This window comes from Engystomops pustulosus, chromosome 5 (assembly GCF_040894005.1).
Source record: "Engystomops pustulosus chromosome 5, aEngPut4.maternal, whole genome shotgun sequence".
Lineage (NCBI taxonomy): Eukaryota > Metazoa > Chordata > Amphibia > Anura > Leptodactylidae > Engystomops > Engystomops pustulosus.
Window position 1 is genome coordinate 48,529,072 of NC_092415.1, and position 18,217 is coordinate 48,547,288.

The following is an 18,217-nucleotide window of genomic DNA, read 5'->3' on the forward strand; positions in this document are numbered from 1 at the left end:
AAATCTGCCCCATTATGAGGTCTAGCTAATAAAGTGTACCAGTTGTCCTAATGGGGAGCTCTATGTTGGTGAAACAGAATGAACTCTTAATCATAACATTAAGGAAAAAAGAGGTGGTATAAAATCTCTGCATCCCTGACCACAACGTGAGGGGTATGTGGTATTAAAAGGAATTTTCAAATCTCAAAGAGAAAGAAGAGTTTAAATCTATAATCTTATGGCAAATTTTGACACCCTCAGAAAAGTGTCTGTCTCTGCTGTGTGGTTGTAGTCACGCCCCCTACACAGAGCTCAGAGACACTCACTGATCCCTGATTGTGAGGAGAGAGGGAGGCTGCAAACTACAAACTACAAGGAGATAAGTTATCCGGGGGAAGGGGGAGGCAGGCACATATCTGTGAGATGTAGCAGAGCTCACAGTGTAACAGTGTAAAAGTATGTCAGCCTGTGTCTATGTAATCTCATGCGTCTGATCTTCTCATCCCTCTCTCTATGTGTCAGTGTGTTAGTACTAGACGGAAGTTTATTTACACCTTGTCAGGCTTGCGGGTAGTGGATCCACTGGACCACTGCAGACGATGACTCAAGCCACTACCTGGGACCGGAGTCTAAGTGGTACCCGGTTTTCACCAGAGCCCGCCGCAAAGCGGGTTAGACAAGCTTCGGCGTGGTACCACCAGGTTGTTCCTCAGGCGTGACTTGTCTGCAGTGGCGGCTAAGGTTGAGGTACAAGAACGGAAATCAATCTCGTGGTCAAAGTCCAGGCACAGGGTCAGGGCAGGTGGCAGAGATGCAACGTCAGGGTTCAATCCGGGGTCATCAACAGGAGATCCAAGCAGAGAGGTACGGGAACACAGAAAAGCAGCACGGAGGAACACTGGTACACGGAAACACGGAGGAGCTCAGGTAACACAGGAACACGGAGGGACACAGGAGACACAGGAACGCAGGATACACAGGAACGCAGGATACACAGGAACGCAGGCTAATCGCAGTAAAGCTTTCTCTCAGGCTGTGAGGCACAAAGATCCGGCAAGAGATACAGGAAGAGGCAGGCTTAAGTAGTTTTAGTGAAAATAGCCAGCTCCAATTAGTGGCGCACTGGCCCTTTAAATTTGTCAAAGGTGGCGCGCGCGCCCTAGGAGGCGGGGACGCGCGCCGTGCTGCCGGAGTCAGCGTGGGAACGGGACGGGGTAAGTAAGAAGCCGGGGGACGGAGGTCACAGAGGCACCCGTGACACACCTGTATCCTGATAATTTAACCACATGGTCACCCCACAGAACTAGATGGATAATACAGTAATGTGTCAGCTCAGAGTGGCCCCGCCCACACCCTGGAATCTTACACTGACCAGCCTAAAGAGTGATAGAAGCTAAAACAGCAATAACACTGAGTAACATTGTAAAGTAAGGGGTTAAAATTATCTTTATTGTGTTAACTTCACTAGGGGATTGAGATGTGAGAATTTTCTTTTGTGGGAAAACCCCTTTAAAGGAAACCTATCACTTGTAGTGGCAGGTTTCTGACGGAAATACCGGGCACCAGCTCAGGGTGAGCTGGTGCTGGAGCTTATTTTTGTTAGTGTTTTAAACCGCTGTATTGCGGTTAAAAACACTTTTTAAACTTTATAGCCGGCGCAGGGAGGTACGCGCTCGGCGCTTACCATGCGCACGGCTCTCCTTCATTTCCTATGTAGCCGCGAGCACGGTCGCGCACATGGTAAGCGCCGAGCGCGTACCTCCCTGCGCCGGCTATAAAGTTTAAAAAGTGTTTTAAACTGCAATACAGCGGTTTAAAACACTAACAAAAATAAGCTCCGGCACCAGCTCACCCTGAGCTGGTGCTCGGTATTTCCATCTGAAACCTGCCACTTCAAGTGGTAGGTTTCCTTTAAGGAATGTGACCCTTCAACCTTGTGGGGTCAAGGAAGCCAAGGACCAGATCTGAATCAGTGGACAATAAAACATTCACACTCTATATTATGCTCTCTTATTACTGCTACAATTGTTTACTCTTCTTTGTCTCATTTATCACAGTATTGCTATTTCCTTTTGTGTACAAATAGATTTCCTCAGATTTTACTGTTTCATGAAGAGACCTGAGTAGTCCTGAAAGCTAGCAATGATCATTAACCATTTTAGTTAGCCAATAAAAGGATTTAACCATCAGCAAAGATAGTAGTTAAGTCTTTTTCTTTCACATAGAATTTTGAAGGAAAACTTAGATATTATTATGGGACATTCTTATTTCAAAAGTGCAAAACATTTTTTTTCATTTTTCTGTCTCTTAACATTAGTATAATTTTAAAATAAATACAATGGGGCAGATTTATAAAAAGTGTCCTACGGTTAGACAGTGCAGAGTTAGACTAGACAGTCTTATTCTGCACCAGATTCATACAAGTGTCTGGGGCTGGATGATAAATCTGGTGCAGTATAAGTCTGTCTAGTCGTACTCTGCACCGCCTATTAGTTGGCTTACTTTATGCCAGAAAGCTAGGACAAAATTCTGTCGGTCAGCAGTATTTTTGTTGCACTGACCTTTTTGGCACGAGGCCATGCCCCTTTGTCCAGCTGTGACAGAAAACTGTCTAAAATTCTTTCTAATTGTGGTGCAGACACTTTTTTTGTGCAAACTACGACAGAATTCTATCGTAGACAGATTAATAAATCGCCCCCAATATATTTATATTTGTCTTTTCCCCAAAATGGAGATAATTTTTAATATATTTCCCCTCTGCTGTCTTTGCTGCAAATTTTTTGTCTTTGCTATTGGGTAGAGATCTGGCTGCTGTGACCTGCTCCAAACCTCACTCTTCTCCGTATAAGATCAGTAAGATCAGTGTGCTTCCATCTATTTTGCTACCAAGAAGAAATTCAGCAATCTTTCAGAGGAAAAAGCAGATCAAGAAAGAACAAGCGGGCAAGATAAAAGTCAAAGTGGAGAAATAAACAATTTGCTTTTATAAAATACAAGCTGTGGACCCGGCGTTTCCCGGGATAGTAAATAACTGCTCTTAGCTATAACAGAATAGAATCGGTTAGCAAAAAAATATTTTATATCTATCTATTTTTCCTTGCCTGTCTCACACTCACTCTCCCTGCCTGTCTCTCACTCTCCTTGCCTGTATCTGTGTCTATCACTTACTCCTCCTACCTGTCTCTCACTCTCCCTGTCTGTCTTTCTCTCACTCTCCCTGCCTGGCTCTCCATCTGTCATTCACTCTCCCTGTCTGTCACACACTTTCACCTATGACTTGCCTTCTCTCTATCGTGATGTCACATTTTTTAATATGTAACTAATAAAGCTCTAAGAATATTTTTTTAACTTCTACCAAGTTGCCTGTGCGGATTTCCTTTTATCCTTTTTTCATCATTACCACACACTTTCCCTGTCTGTCTCTGTCTCTTAATCTCCCTGTCTCTCTTTCACTGACTCACTCTCCATGCCTATCTCTATTTCTCTCACTCTGCCTGCCTGTCTCTCACTCACTCTCCCTGTCTGTCTTCCTGTCTCTCACTCACTCACTCTTCCTACCTGTCTCTCACTCTCCCTGCCTGTCTCTCTCTCACTCTCCCTGCCGGTCTCTCTTTCACTGACTCACTCTCCCTGCCTGTCTCCCTGTCTCTCACTCACTTACTCACTTTCTCTGCCTGTCTCTCACATTCCCTGCCTGTTTCTCTGTCTCTCACTCACTCCCCCGTCTGTCTCTCTGTCTCTATCCCTATCCATCTTACCTCACACAAGTTGTCTTAAACTCATTGCCTATAGTAACCAATCAAAGCTCAGAGCTCCTATTAATGACCTGTGGCAAAGTAGTAACCAATCATGGCTCAGCATCTAACTGCCACAGCAAGTAGCAGACAATGGCTCCTGTATATGGTGGTTAACAAGTGTATTTAGTAAAGGTCGTGGGGGTGAAATTTTTCGTGAATCACAGGGAGCAGCTGTGCAAAATTTGGTGATAGTAATTGCAATGGTACAGATCCCCTTAACCCGGCATACATACTGTACATACATACACACACATATACATACACTCAGCTTTATATATTAGATGTTACAACACTCCTTATATTCACATGAACTATTGTTCCGAAAATATGACAATTAAAGGCCTAATTCGAGATAAGAGGGCTGTTCTTTAAATCATTAACCCAAGGGATCTTTATCATTGGAACTGACACTCAACTACTGAAGAGACACCTTTCCTTGGTAACGTAGAAGTAGCTAACAGTATATGGATTGAACAGATCTACTCTTATCCAACCAGACAATTGCCGCCGGAGTAGGAAGAGTTGTTAATCTCAGCCACTGCCCCCTTTCTGGGCATAACATAAAGTCTGGTTACATAAACCAGTCTTATACCATACTTATACACTTATACAAACCTTGTAGGAAAGGTCCAGAAGGTTTCAAAACAGGTAGTTCAGCAACTAAGTTATTTTCTTTTTTGCCCAGTGTTTGAAGAAATGGAAATTCTATAATTTCTCCAGTTTGTACATGCTGCAACTGCACCTGCACAATAGAAGGGACAAAAATACTTTCAAAAATGTAATTCCATAAAAAATATACTCAGTATCAGCTCCTGCAATTTAATTGCTTAAAGAGAACCCGTCATGCAAAATAACCCCCCTAAACTAAATATATTTTCATAACCTGCCATTAGAGAGCATTGCCTCTATCCCTTCATTGTCCCTCTACATGCCTGTAAACCTAAGCAATGAGGTCCTAAAGCTGTATGCAAATGACCTGTGAAATGTCCAATGAAGCATTGGCATATTCAAGCTGTCCACCTTATTCATGAGTGGGAGGCACAGACACACCCCCAGTGCATGACTGACAGCATGAATAATGGTGTGAGGCTGTATAATGATGTGCTTCCTGGTGCTGGTGGCCATACCCCCTGCAGCCTGTGTGTGTGTGTGTGTTTAGGAGAGATACAGCAGCTCCAGGCAGCCATGTTACAGCAGAACATGTCAGATTCATGTGTAGCTGATGTCTGTGTCTCTCACCTGTATATTAGGAGGATGCAGCATGTCAGCAGATGCAGCACACACACCAGCAATGCTTTACTATACATTACACACAGACATGAGCAGGGGGAGGAGAGGGGAGGGGTAACAGGGGTGACATCACTGCCTCTGACCATGTGACCAGCCTCATTTAAATGATAAAGAATAGATGATTAATGTATGAAATAACTAGATAAAGGCTGGGATGGGATCCTTGTGAGCTGCTCCAACAGGTAGAGGTGACAGGACAAGTGACACAGACCTGATGACAGGTGTCCTTTAAAGGACATCTACCACCAGGTCATGGATTGTAAACCAAATACACAGATATGCAGGTGTGTGCCTCCTCTAGCAGGATCTGCTCTTCTTAAGCAAATTTGCATAGTTTTAAGAGTCTTTTTAAAAACCCAGTACATAAGAAGCTAAAAGAAGAGCAGAACCTGCCATAGGGGGCACACATCAGTATGTCAATGTGCTTGGTTTACAATCCTTGATCTTGGTGGTAGATGGTAGAACTCTACCATTAAAATTAAGCATGATAAACCAGGAACACTTCCTCACAGATCCAGGCACAGTGACTGTGGTAATCTTCTTATATTTATTATCCATGGCCTTGTTTCTTCTACAATAAACTTTTAAAATTATGCTGGGGCTGTAACCAGAGCCCCTCCATGCTGTAGGTTGACAGGCTAATACAGGGTTCATGGGGTACTTCCCGCCTCCCACTTCCTCTGCTGCAGTGAGATTACATCAGGCAGAGGGAGGAGTGAAGTGCTGAGGGAGCAGTGAGGGAAGACAGTGTAACGGCCACTGAAACTGCAGCATGAAGGGGCTCTGGAACCACCTCATAGAAACACAAATGACTCTGGGAATAGCTGGAGAAGAAGGTATCAAAAGAGAACAGTCTATCATACATATAGTATGTTGTGGACTACTCTGATAACGTGTACTTAGACAAATGCCTTCTCTCTTATGTCTCTCCAGACTCCATCTATCTAAATAACCCAACATCCTAGTCCATTGTTCTCGAAATTGTATCTCCATCCTTACTTTAACTCCATGAACTCATCCCACTTATTATATAGTTGTCTTACGTTAACAGTCCACTAAAAGCTTACTTCTAAAATAACTTGAAGAGGTTCCTACCCTTTGTATTGTTTTTGATGAATACGGCTTTTATTTTCATTTCTTCCTTGCACTTTAGTTTCTACTTTTAACCATATATGTACAGGATGAATTTTGATCTGGCTTGACTAATTGCCACAGGCATTTCTATGTATTTTTTTCTCGTCCGTGTAACTGTCTTGGTTTACATTTCGGATTGTATGTCAGCTTGACCTTTGCGGGTTTATGCGTCTATATGTATATATGTTTCTATATGTTTTATGGGAAACATAATAAAGTAGGAATTCAAAAGAGAGCCTTAGACTTTGGAAGTTTAGTCCGATCTACCTGCAGGAATCATGTTTTAGAGCTGTCTCTATCAGTCCTGGTGTACACAACTCCAGTTGCCCCTGGTTTCCGACCCTGAATCTTCTGAATTAGGGTCGGGAGCCATCTTGCCTGAGGCTGTGGAGCTGAGGTCTTCTCTGTTCTCTGTTCCCTACCTCTAGCCCCCTCCCCCAGGCTTGCAGGATGGAGCTCTCACTGGTACGCACTTACTTCCTGTCGGCAAATGACAGCAACGGGAGGAGACCTACAACAAGCTACTGCAGGCAAATAACTTCTTTATCCACGGAGGGGTAGGGAGGCACAGCAGATCTCAGTTCTGCATTGATTTTTTTGATATGTAAAGGCTCCAGGTTCAGGAATGTGCTTTACCTTTATTTTATGTCTTTTATCAGTTGCTATTCCTGTACATAAAATGGAAGGAGGTGGAGGGCCATGTCATCCTAACTGTCCATGACCATTTACCTTCCAGGACTTTGTATTCATGGATGAGAAATTGGTTATGATAGGTTATGTTAGGATCACATGACCCTCCATATTCTGATAATTTATAGACAGGAATGACGCAGTGCAGAACTTTTGATGGATGTACAGGCGGTCCCCTACTTAAGAACACCCGACTTACAGACGACCCCTAGTTACAAACGGACCTCTGGATGTTGGTAACTTACTGTACTTTAACCCTGGGCTACAATAAAGAGCTATAACAGTTATCAAAGGTGTCTGCACTTAAAGGGGTATTCCAGGAATCAGAATAATTCATATACAAATGAGTCAGTAAAATATAAGCTTATATGTAATTAGTTGTTATTGAAAATTTTGCTCCCGTTAGCAGTAAATGCTGGTGACATAGACTGTAATGAAGAATTAAAATGCTACCGGCCCTTTAATCAGTCCGTTAATTTCCTCCGTGCGGTCCGTTGCAGAGCATAGACGGGACAGAAGATGGCCGCTGGTCACATGTCCACATCACATGTCCTGCACCTGCCTGGGCAGGTCATGTGATCATCACTTTGGTTGGCTGTAGTCGGTTGGTTGCACTGCATCCAGTATGGTCAGTGTTTTGATGATGGCAGTTACACATCATTACTATGGTACAGAGCAAGAAAACCTGTTACATCATCACTGGGAGTAGAGAATAAGAGGGAGGAGGAGTTACTGAGAACTAAAGGATCTAAAGGAACTTGTAGTTTCCAGTGGCAGCCATCTTGGTGATAACTTTAGAGAGACCATAAAATTTTGTGAATCATAAAATCAAACCATTTAAGCTCCATTTTGTGACTAATGACATTAAAACATTCATTTATTTAAAGCATTATGGGTTTTTGTGTCAGACGTCCATATTCCCGGAATACCCCTTTAAGCTTTATTGTTCATTCTGGTTCTTATGACAACCCAACATTTTTAAAATCCAATTGTCACAGAGACCAAAAAACATTTGTCTGGATCTACAATTATGAAATATACAGTTCCGACTTACATACAAATTCAACTTAAGAACAAACTTACAGAACCTATCTTGTACATAACCCGGGGACTGCCTGTATATTTATAAATTACCCAATTTCCTGCCCCTCCGCCCACCCTTACACACACACTTACACACACACTTACACACACATTACAAAAACATGAAGGGGCAACCCTTTTAACTTCAGATTTTTGCATACACATGGTAAGTGGTAAGTAGTTGTTCATTAAGTAGAATTTCCAACTGGACTCTTATGAAAAATCTACTAGCAGAAACAGGGATTTAAATAACATCACTTACAAGCTGTTTTTCTCACCCTTTGTCTGCATCATGTCTTATATTTCTTTTTTATAGCCTTGTTTCTAAAAAAAATTAACTATTTTAACTATTAAAAATTTGCTAATGAGCTTGAGGGGCTCTGAGAGATATCACCAGAGCCCCTCCACGCTCTGTCGTCTCATTTATATGCACAACCCCATCAGCCATTTCACCCAATCTACTTCTTCCTCCGGCCCTTTCCTACAGTTGTTGACGTCACCCAGGAATTGCAAATTCCAGGACATGTGTGGTCAGAAGCCAGGCTGCACAATGAAGAGCCCTGGTGCATGCGCAGGAAATGCCAAGTGTCAGGTGATGTCACCAGCTGAAAAGCTCGGCTGGAGGAAATGGTAGAAAGGGCTGCCGGGGGCGTGGTCTGGTGACGCCCCCAGAGCTCCGCAGGCTCATTGAAATTACATTTTTTGGAAATCAAGGTTATAAAAATCTAAGATCTAAGATGCAAGACCAGATGCACACTGTTGGTGAGAAGAGCAAAGCTAGTTTTTATTTCTTGTTTCTGCTAGTATATTTCCACGTGGGTTTTCCCACAAACTAAAGTTAGGCCCTATCCACGGGATAACGCATAACTTGCTTATCAGTGGGGGTCTCAGTGCAATTGCCATTAGAGATTAATGGAGCAGTACGGTCATGCGTGGTCGTCTGCTCCATTAGTCTGGTGGAGTGACGAGGGGTCCGACAGAGGTACCAGGGACCCCATCGGACCCCTTGTTTTCGTGATCTGTGGGGGTCTCAGCAAGTTATGCGCTATCTTTAGGGGCTAACTTTAGTTTGTGGAAAAACCCCTTTAACTACAGAATGAACACAGAGGCAAAAACCAGGACTAGTGACAGAACAGAAAGGTAACCAGAAAGGCATTACAGGATACAACTATAAGTAGTCATTTAGGTTATGGTTAGCTACACTCCGGGGTAAAGGTTGTCAGAACGAAACCAACAGTTACAACCATTCTCAGGTACATATTGTATCCCTACCTAAAACTATAGCACCAGATCTTGGGGGGATTTTGAAACGAAATCCAAGGTTGCCAAGTGGAAAAGACATTTGTATTGAAGAGATTATGTTAACCACTAGTTCACCAAAGCGCATGATAGAGTTTAAAGGGGTATTCTCGTCTGGGCATTTACATTTCAGTTTGATAAATCTGCCATATATAAACATTTCTTCAATTAGATGTTATTAAAAAAAATGTTCCTGTGTGAAGATAAATGTAGTCATTTTATCCCTTAGAAACGAGATAGCTTCCCCGGATACGGCCACCTCTGCCTGAGAGATTGCACAGATAAACAAAAAGTTTTTGTATATGAAATGTCCGGGAGTTACTGCAGGTCCTACACCCGTACTGTAGTAATGATTGCTGAATCCTGGTGGTCCGGCAGGACTCTATAGCGCATGTCTGGCCACCGCTGTCAGAGTGTGAGGTGGTCGTAACCGAGGAAGCCATCTCGTTTCTAAGGGACAACATGGCTATGTTTATAGGAAATTATCTTCACACAGGAACATTTTTTTTAATAACATCCAATTGAAGAAATGTTTATAAATGGAAGATTAGTGAAACTAAATGTGAGTGCCCAGATGAGAATACCCCTTTAACTTTTCAATCTGCTCCATTAACAATCAAGGAACAGGGTTATTCCTAGGCTTGGGGAGATCTGCTCTCATAGTCGCTAGGAAGCAACAGAACAGGCCCTGCTTGTTTGAGGACAATGGGTGCCATAAAGAGCAAGGCAAATGGGAGAGAAGCATCAAAAGGGAGGTTCCCACATGTCTACCTAGCAGTGAACACAAGTTTAAAGGGACTGTTACCAGGTTGTAACCCATTAAACTACTAGTCCCCTCAGGTAGGATATGAAATTTCCTTAATTAGAATTGCCTCCTTTATGTGCAATCTTGATTGTTTACCTATAAAAAATCTCCTCCAAAGGCATGTGAATATGAGCTGAAAAGAGTCATATCTGCCTAAGATAAGTCAAGTTTAGAAGCTCCGGGGGAGTGTCGCCCCTATCTTCGGTTCTATAGTACTTCAGACACTCCTGTCTTCAGTTCTATAATACCTAGAAAAATGCTGGTGTCATATCAGCTATAAGCATCTCCTCTTTCAGATTACATCAAGCCCGGAGCTTGGTATATATCTGGTGTTTGCCGGATAACCAACACGAGAAGGATCAGTAAAGAGATTTGACATTTCATGCAGTTAACGAGTGTGATAGGCCTGCCTAAAGAGATGGGTTTTAAGAGCATGTTTGAAACTTTGGAGGGTGGGTATTAGTCTGAGAGTCCGGGTAAGGTCATTCCAGAGAATTGGTGCAGCTCAGGAGAAGTCCTGGAGACATGCGTGAGAGGTTCGAATTAAGGTAGAGATTACTCTAGTATCATTCTAGAAAGGACATTTCATCTCCAACATGAGGGGGCTGGTAGTTTATTGGGGTAAAATCTGGTGACAGATTCACATTGAATTAATATATCCCCTCCTCTGCAGGGTAGAGGAGGGGTAAGTGTTCATCATACCTCCTCTCTCCATAGAAAGATAAGTGTCTGGCACTGTAATACAGCAAAATATAGGACGTGCCCTAGATTTTTGAGGGCATGGTCAGGGTGAGCAGGGGTGTAACTAGGAGAGGCAGGGCCCCATAACAGAATTCTGAATTTGGCCCCTTTACCCCTTCATAAGATATTTGTATATATACTTATGCACACACATTTATACACTGATATGTACATTTACACACAGATCTGTCCCAGTAGCTGCTGACTACATGGCGGAGTATACAGCAAGAATTAGAGATGAGAGATCCCTAGTCCTATAATTCTGCTATCCCCTACCTCTCCCCTGACATTTATCTGAGCTGCTTATTCATGCTGTGTACTGTGGATGACGTGCTCTCTTATATACTTATTATGCTGTGCAATGTGCAGTGGCTAAGATTGCTGCTGTTTTAGAATTGATTGATGGTGCACATTCTGCATTCTTTAGTGTGTCAGGTCGGATGCCAGGGCCCCCTGACAATCCGTGTCCCAAAGCGGCTGCTTTTGCTGCCACGCCTGTAGTTATGCCCCTGATGGTGAAATAGCGCGTGCTCACTTCACTGTGGGCGGGTGCCATGGACGTCTATGGGGACCGTCTGTTGGCTAAAAACTGTGTGGCCAGATCATGGTCCCCATTATGTATGTGCATTGTGTGCGTGAGGCCTAAACATGAAACTTAAAAACTGGGTAATTATTTTAATGAGAGCAGTTCTCCCTTAAAAATAGTGTTTTTCATACAGTAGCACCACATTTTTTTAACCCTATATATGGACTTTTTACCCCATCTTATAAATTGCTGTAGTAAAGTATCTGTCATGCCATCGCTATCAGCATGTTAAAACATATCTGTGGAGTGTTAATTTTATTAGACAAGGCGACATGTGTTGATTATCTTATTTATAAGAAACAAATCTCTGCTCCTAATAATCCGAGATCTTATCCTCCCGACCGCTTTAATCCACAGACCTCTGTGAATTATTTTATTTAGGAGCACATAAACATTTGTGAGCTCTTAGCAGCCGCACTTGTTGTTCTCATTATATATAACATCACAAAAGGAACATGCCAGGGGTGGCAGTATAAACACTATCAATTCTGCTCTTATTTCTTTCAATTTGACTTCATTACTAACAGTTTGCCCATTACTAGATGTGTGATCTCTGCTGGAAAATACCTTCCCCACGGTGATAAGCTTTAGTAATGGAAGCCGTACTGTCTAGAAAAACAGTCCTACCTTCCGAGAGAGAAATTTTTTTTTTGTTTTAAGTACACCCTGGAGGTTTGTAAAATGTTTGTTAAAACGTATTACATCATAGAGAATAATGAAAGAATAATGCTGCTTTATAATGTCCTTATACAAAGTCTCCGTATGTATGACCCAAGTCATGCAGCGAGGAGAGATGAAGCACCCGGTGTTCACTCCGCTGGGTGGGAGGGGGCTATGGAGTTTCCCGTTTCTCATCCTGAATTCTGGGGAATTATTCATTCAAAAATTGTAATAAACTCGCAACAAATTGGTTGCAGTCTTCTAATACTGATTGTATTTACCCTGAAAAAGCCTTATCTAAGGAGCTTTCAGAAAGCCAGTTTACTGTTGATCAATGATGTCTGGACGGGGATTACTAGAGCTGGAAATCCTTCACCAGCAGAAATAAAGACCTTTATGACCAACATATGGTCAGTACAGCACATAGGCAGGTCCATTCTAAATGTTAACCCCCTCGTGACTGTTGGTCATTGGTGCCTGAATGTCCAGGTCAATATTTGAAAGAAGAAGGAGATGGGGCGCTCCTATAGTGCAATATCCTTAGTAACAATTGGCATAAACGGATAGTAGTAGAACTACTAACCTGATAGAGTTGTGCTGGCAGGCACAACTCTGTGAAATCGTTTTGAAAGATAGCGGAGACCAATGGCGTCCTCGTGCAGCCTCGTTCTCGGTGTCGGTCCTTACTCCTACTTCGGAATCACGACTCCGGATAGAATATAGATAGTATGTCGCATCAAAGATGCGCGTGCAGTAGAGTGATATAATGGCGCTAGGACTAGTCTCTATGGATTTTCAGATTTTATTTGGTATTAATTAAAAACCAATAAAACCAATGCAAACAGTAGAATAAAATAAAATAAAAACGGGGGGGGGGGGAGGGGGGATCTTTATAGTATGAACAACGCGTTTCGCGCTCGGGCTGAGCGCTTCATCTGGTTCCAATGCTGGTGCGACGTACACGGTGTAATTTATATCTGCGGACAGCGTGTTGCCGTATCCGGTTCGGGATGAAGTTGATTGTACATGAGAGTGGGGATGGGAAACAAATCAATTATATTCAGACATAAAAACATATAAAGATGCATAAATATATGGATATATAAACCTCTATGCTATATAATTAAATGAATAAATATATATCACAAATATAAAAATATATTAAAAATAAACGTCATATGATGCGACAAACATCCGGTACCGGACTTATGAGAGGAATAGACTTCACGGGACCGGTGCTCAGGAACTACTAGGAACTACAAGTACGGAGGAGGATGTGGGTCAAAATTGCTATCTAAAAGAGTAGGGCTACGGAAGCCGATGTGGATCAAAAGAGTGTCGGATGTAGGTTCCTAGGCGGCTAGGTATGACAGAAACGGTGCTGTAGCGAAAAGGAGGGAGGAGGACTGGCATGTGAGTATGTAAGTGTTACAAAATCGTTTCTATTAGATAAATGATATATTGACTCTGACAGGACATTTGTGTTTTTATACTGAATTTCTCTTTTGTATTAGTGCATGTGAATGTTGAGCCTGTTTTTATAGATATACAGCATAAACATCTCGGTTTGCCGCATTTTTTGACAGTACCTCGGTCACTTGTGGATGTAGTTTTGTGTTGTCTTAAAATACTGGGAGCTAGAATGTTCCAGAGTGTGGCTGATTTTCTATAGATTAACTTTGGGCACTCTGGAAGATATTCTTTCAGAAGAGAGTCATTTTTTAGAATATGCCAGTGTTTCTGTATAATGTCGCGTATTTCTCCAAAGTTGTCATTATATTTTGTGATAAAATTAGTTTCGTATTGATTTTGTTTCGAATTGGTATTATTTTTCTTAGTGTGTCCATCCCTAGATATGCACTCAATTTGTTTCAAAGGCTTCGCTTTCTGATATGCATTCTTCAAGAGATCTTTAGGGTACCCTTTTTCTTCAAAACGTTTTCGGAGGATTTCCGCTTGTTCATTGAAGGAGGTGACACTTGTGCAATTTTTCCTTATTCTCTTATATTGTGAATAGGGCACATTTCTAATCCATTTCTTATAATGCGCACTCGAATATTCCAGATAGTTATTAGAATCAACTTTCTTAAAATGGGTTTTAGTTTTGAATGTATGGTCTTCATGATATACTTCGAGATCTAAGAAGGTAATCTGTTTCTCATTCATTTCCAGGGTGAAAGAGATACCCCATTCGTTACAGTTGATGTAGTTAAAAAACTCCACTATCTTTTCTTTGGGTCCCATCCACAGGAAGAAGAGGTCGTCGATATATCTTTTATATTTAATGATATAGGGGGCAAAGGGATTGTTGGTGTTCGAAATGAAATTTTCTTCGAAGGCTCCCATAAAGAGATTAGCATATGTAGGTGCTACTTTCGTGCCCATTGCCGTACCTAATTCCTGGTGGTAGAGATCTTTCCCATAAGTAAAATAGTTATTCTCGAGAACAAGCTTAAGGCAATCTAATAAGAAGGTTTTTTTATCTTCCGAAAGAAGAGGGTCCTTGTCTAGGAAGAGTTTAACACATTTGATGCCTATAAGGTGGTTAATATTAGAGTATAAGGCATTGACGTCCATAGTGATAAAAATGATATTATCCTTCCAGGCCATTTCATATAATTCTCCGATAAGCTGATCGGAGTCTTTGAGATAGCTCGGAAGACTGGTAACGTATTTTTGAAGATGCAAGTCTAAAAAATGTGAAATATTACTAGTGAGAGATCCAATACCAGAGATAATGGGCCTCCCTGGGGGTTTCTCCTCGTTTTTATGGACCTTAGGTAGGAAATAGAAATATGCTGTGGATGGGAAGGGAATATAGAGAAAGGTTAATTCATCCTTTGTAATTAAACCTCTTTTTAAAGATATGTCCAAAAAGGTCTTGATCTTTTTTTGTATCTCCGAAAGGGGGTCTCTGGTGGTGATCTTTTTATAGTATTTGGTATCACCCAGGATGCGAGTGGCCTCTTGGTGATACGCGGTGAGCGTGAGGATTACAATACTGCCTCCCTTATCAGCTCCGCGTATGACCAGGTCATTGTTTTTTTGGAGTGACTTGATATTTGACGTTCTGCCATGCACTTCTTTAAATTATGATACCTTTGAAAAAGCTACAATACAATATACAGAACAATTTTTACTTTGCTTTCTTTCATGGCATGTGAGACTTTGACTTGATTGGATAGTTTCATTAATTACATATTTTTTTCTATATTTTTGCCAATAATTGACTACAAATGGGAAATAATAATTTGTAGTAAATTTTACCAAAATGTGTTATAAATTTTTACAGCATCATTCAGTCACACTTTCCCGGGTTCGGCTACAGATGGAGAGGGTGCATGTACTTCAGCAAAATGAAGGTAAAAGTCTCCAGCAGCTTCTTCTATATTCTGCCCTGAGCTGACAGGTTGGGAGGGGGGGGGGGGGGGCACCCATCAAACGCCTATATCTCCTGAACCCTGGCACCTAGAAACACAATTCTGGTGTCATATTAAACAGAAGATACATACTAATCTGATAAAAAAGAACCATGATGTTTGTGCAAGTGCTGCATCATCTCTATTGACAGTGGAAACCCAGAAGACCCAGATTTTACCATCACAAGTGGCCCTACTTCAAGTCTTTAGTCAGGAAAGGAGTCCTATCAGCCATTTTCTTTTCAACAAAAACACTCTTATCAGAAAAAAACTAAGGAGAGCAGGTTAAATGGATTCCAGTTGTTCTATCCTTTGAACTCCATGGGGGTCATTTATCTTTATTCAGGACATCTGTGTGTGTCTTTTTTTATATTTGTCTCTGCATTTTGGACTTGTTTGACTTAGAGTTTGATATATCAGACAGCTGAGTAAAACTCTGCCTCTCAAGTTACATCACGGCGTGCACTTGCAGCAAAGAGCCTCAAATTTAGTATATCAAGCCCCACACACCAACGCAAGATGGTATCTTTATGCTAAATTCTACTCCCCTAGCACCCAGCACCCAATTCTGTCAGGGAACCCACATTCATCAGGATCTCTGACCCTATAAATAACACATGCGCGGCCCAAGGGGCACAATATGTACCCCCTAGCACTTACTTCATATAAGTATATGTACATGCTAGAGATGGGTGCCAGCTGTAACATACACTGCTATTACGTCAAATGTCGTAAAGGGATTTTTAATATGCAAAAGGTACAATGCTTAATGGTTACAAAAATGATGAAATAGACATACATAAAAGCAGGACAGTAAAATAAAAAGGGAAAAATTAAGAAAAACAGACCACTTACAAAGGAGAACCAAAGAAATCCTGGACAATGCTGCAAAACTTAGTTGCATCTATTGAAAGTGACCTGAGTAAATGTTGGTGTGCGCTTTTTGAATAACCACCCCTGTCACAGGTGCTCCAGACTACAATCCTGCCTAACGTCTGTGTACCTCCCCTTGGCTGCCTCTGCGGACACTTGTGGAACAACCTGGTGGTACCACGCAGCATCAAGGCCAACCCGCTGTGCGACAGGCTCTGGTGAAAACTGGGTACCACTTAGATTCCGGTCCCAGATGTCAACTTACTTCATTGTCCGCGGTGGTCCAGTGGGTCCACTACCCCTGGAGCCTGACAGTAAGATCCGGTCATGGATCCCACCAAGGTTCCGCTTCCTGAACTAGCTAATATTACCATAGTCGTGGTCCAGCAGTCCCAGAAGATTGCCATGCAAGGTCAACAGCTGGGGCAAGTTACCGCCATGCTGCAGCAGATGATGGCTACAGCAACAGCACCAGGTTCCTGTAACTCCTCCTGCCTGCCACTGAACCCAGGTTGAGACTTTCCATGCCATCAAAGTATGATGGGGAACCCAAGTTGTGCAGGGGCTTTATCACCTAGTGCTCCCTGCACATTGAGCTCATGCTGACTCAATTTGTCAGGTGGTATTTATCATCAGCCTCCTCACTGGGAAGGCCATGGCATGGGACAGAAAAGACCCGGCTACAGCGGACTGCACTGCTGAACCCATAAGGGGACTCATCTGTTGGTGACTATGCAGTTCAGTTCTGTACTTTGGCCTCTGTGAGCTAGCCTGGAACGATGCAGCTCTGAAGACGCTCTGTCTGTACCTGTCTGCCGTCTAGTCTGAGTGGTCTCAGATATCCAGTTTATGGAGCGCTCTGAGGAGCAATGTCTCAAACAAGTGCAAGTACGGGTCCGACGTCTGCCGTGACAGCTGCAGAGGAACCAATGCACATGGATAGAGTCCGACATTCTCCCCAGGAACACTCCAGACAATGTCAGGAGGACCTCTGTCTGTATTGTGCCAATCCGGAACATTTCCTTGGGGCTTGTCCTGTTCAACCTCAGCGTCTGGGTAATGCCCGCACTTAGGGGGAAGCGTCCCTAGGTGAGAGCAAAGCTTCTCCACTTCTGAACATTTCCGTGCTTCTCAGCTTTGTCACAGGTAGCCAGTTTCAGCTTCTGCAGGAAACTTTGTGGATGCTGCTCTGGTCTCCCAGCATCACATCCCTGTGGTCTGCCTCAAGAAGCCTCTCGTCACCTCTTTGGTCAGTGGACAAATCCTCTCCATTCTGGTCTGGTACCAAACAGAGCCCTTAATACTGCAAGCCGGAGTTCTACATAAAGAGACTCTCTTTCTATGTGCTGCCTTGCTCCACGTCTTACCTACTGTTAGGTTGTCCATGGTTGCAGCTCCGCGCACCTGTGCTTAACTGGAAGACAGGGGAGTTGGGGATCTGATTGAAAGTCTTGCTGTATGGTGGTTCCTCATCCAGCACCCGTCATGGTCTCTTCCGTGGTCTTCAAGTCTCTGGAGGATCTCCCAGCTTCCTATGAAGACTTTGCAGATGTCTTTTCGAAGAAGCAAGTAGAGACTTTGCCACCACACTGTCCATACGACTGTCCTATTGACCTGCTACAGGGTACGTCTCCTCCTCCTCCTGTGCCCGAAATCACAGCAATGTTGGACTACATCAAAGAGAACCTGCAGAGGGTTTGCGACAGACACTTTGAGTACCTGGTGATGCAGTTTGGACTCTGTAACGCACCGGCTGTCTTCCAGGAGTTTGTCAATAACATCTTAGGTACTTGCTATATACCTGTGTCATGGTCTATCTCGATCATATACTCGTGTTCTCTCTGGATCTTGAATCCTACTA

At 42.7% G+C, this 18,217-nt stretch overlaps 1 protein-coding gene across 4 annotated transcripts in view; it reads right to left on the bottom strand.

The window, feature by feature from the left end:
- The window catches only part of RP1 (RP1 axonemal microtubule associated), a 312,070-nt gene that overhangs the window by 65,568 nt on the left and 228,285 nt on the right, over positions 1 to 18,217 (bottom strand). For all 4 annotated transcript variants that reach the window (XM_072151901.1, XM_072151900.1, XM_072151899.1 and 1 more), the window contains exon 47: positions 4,392 to 4,518. In XM_072151901.1, coding sequence (XP_072008002.1) covers positions 4,392 to 4,518 — 127 coding nt within the window. The remainder of the gene's footprint in view (positions 1 to 4,391; positions 4,519 to 18,217) is intronic.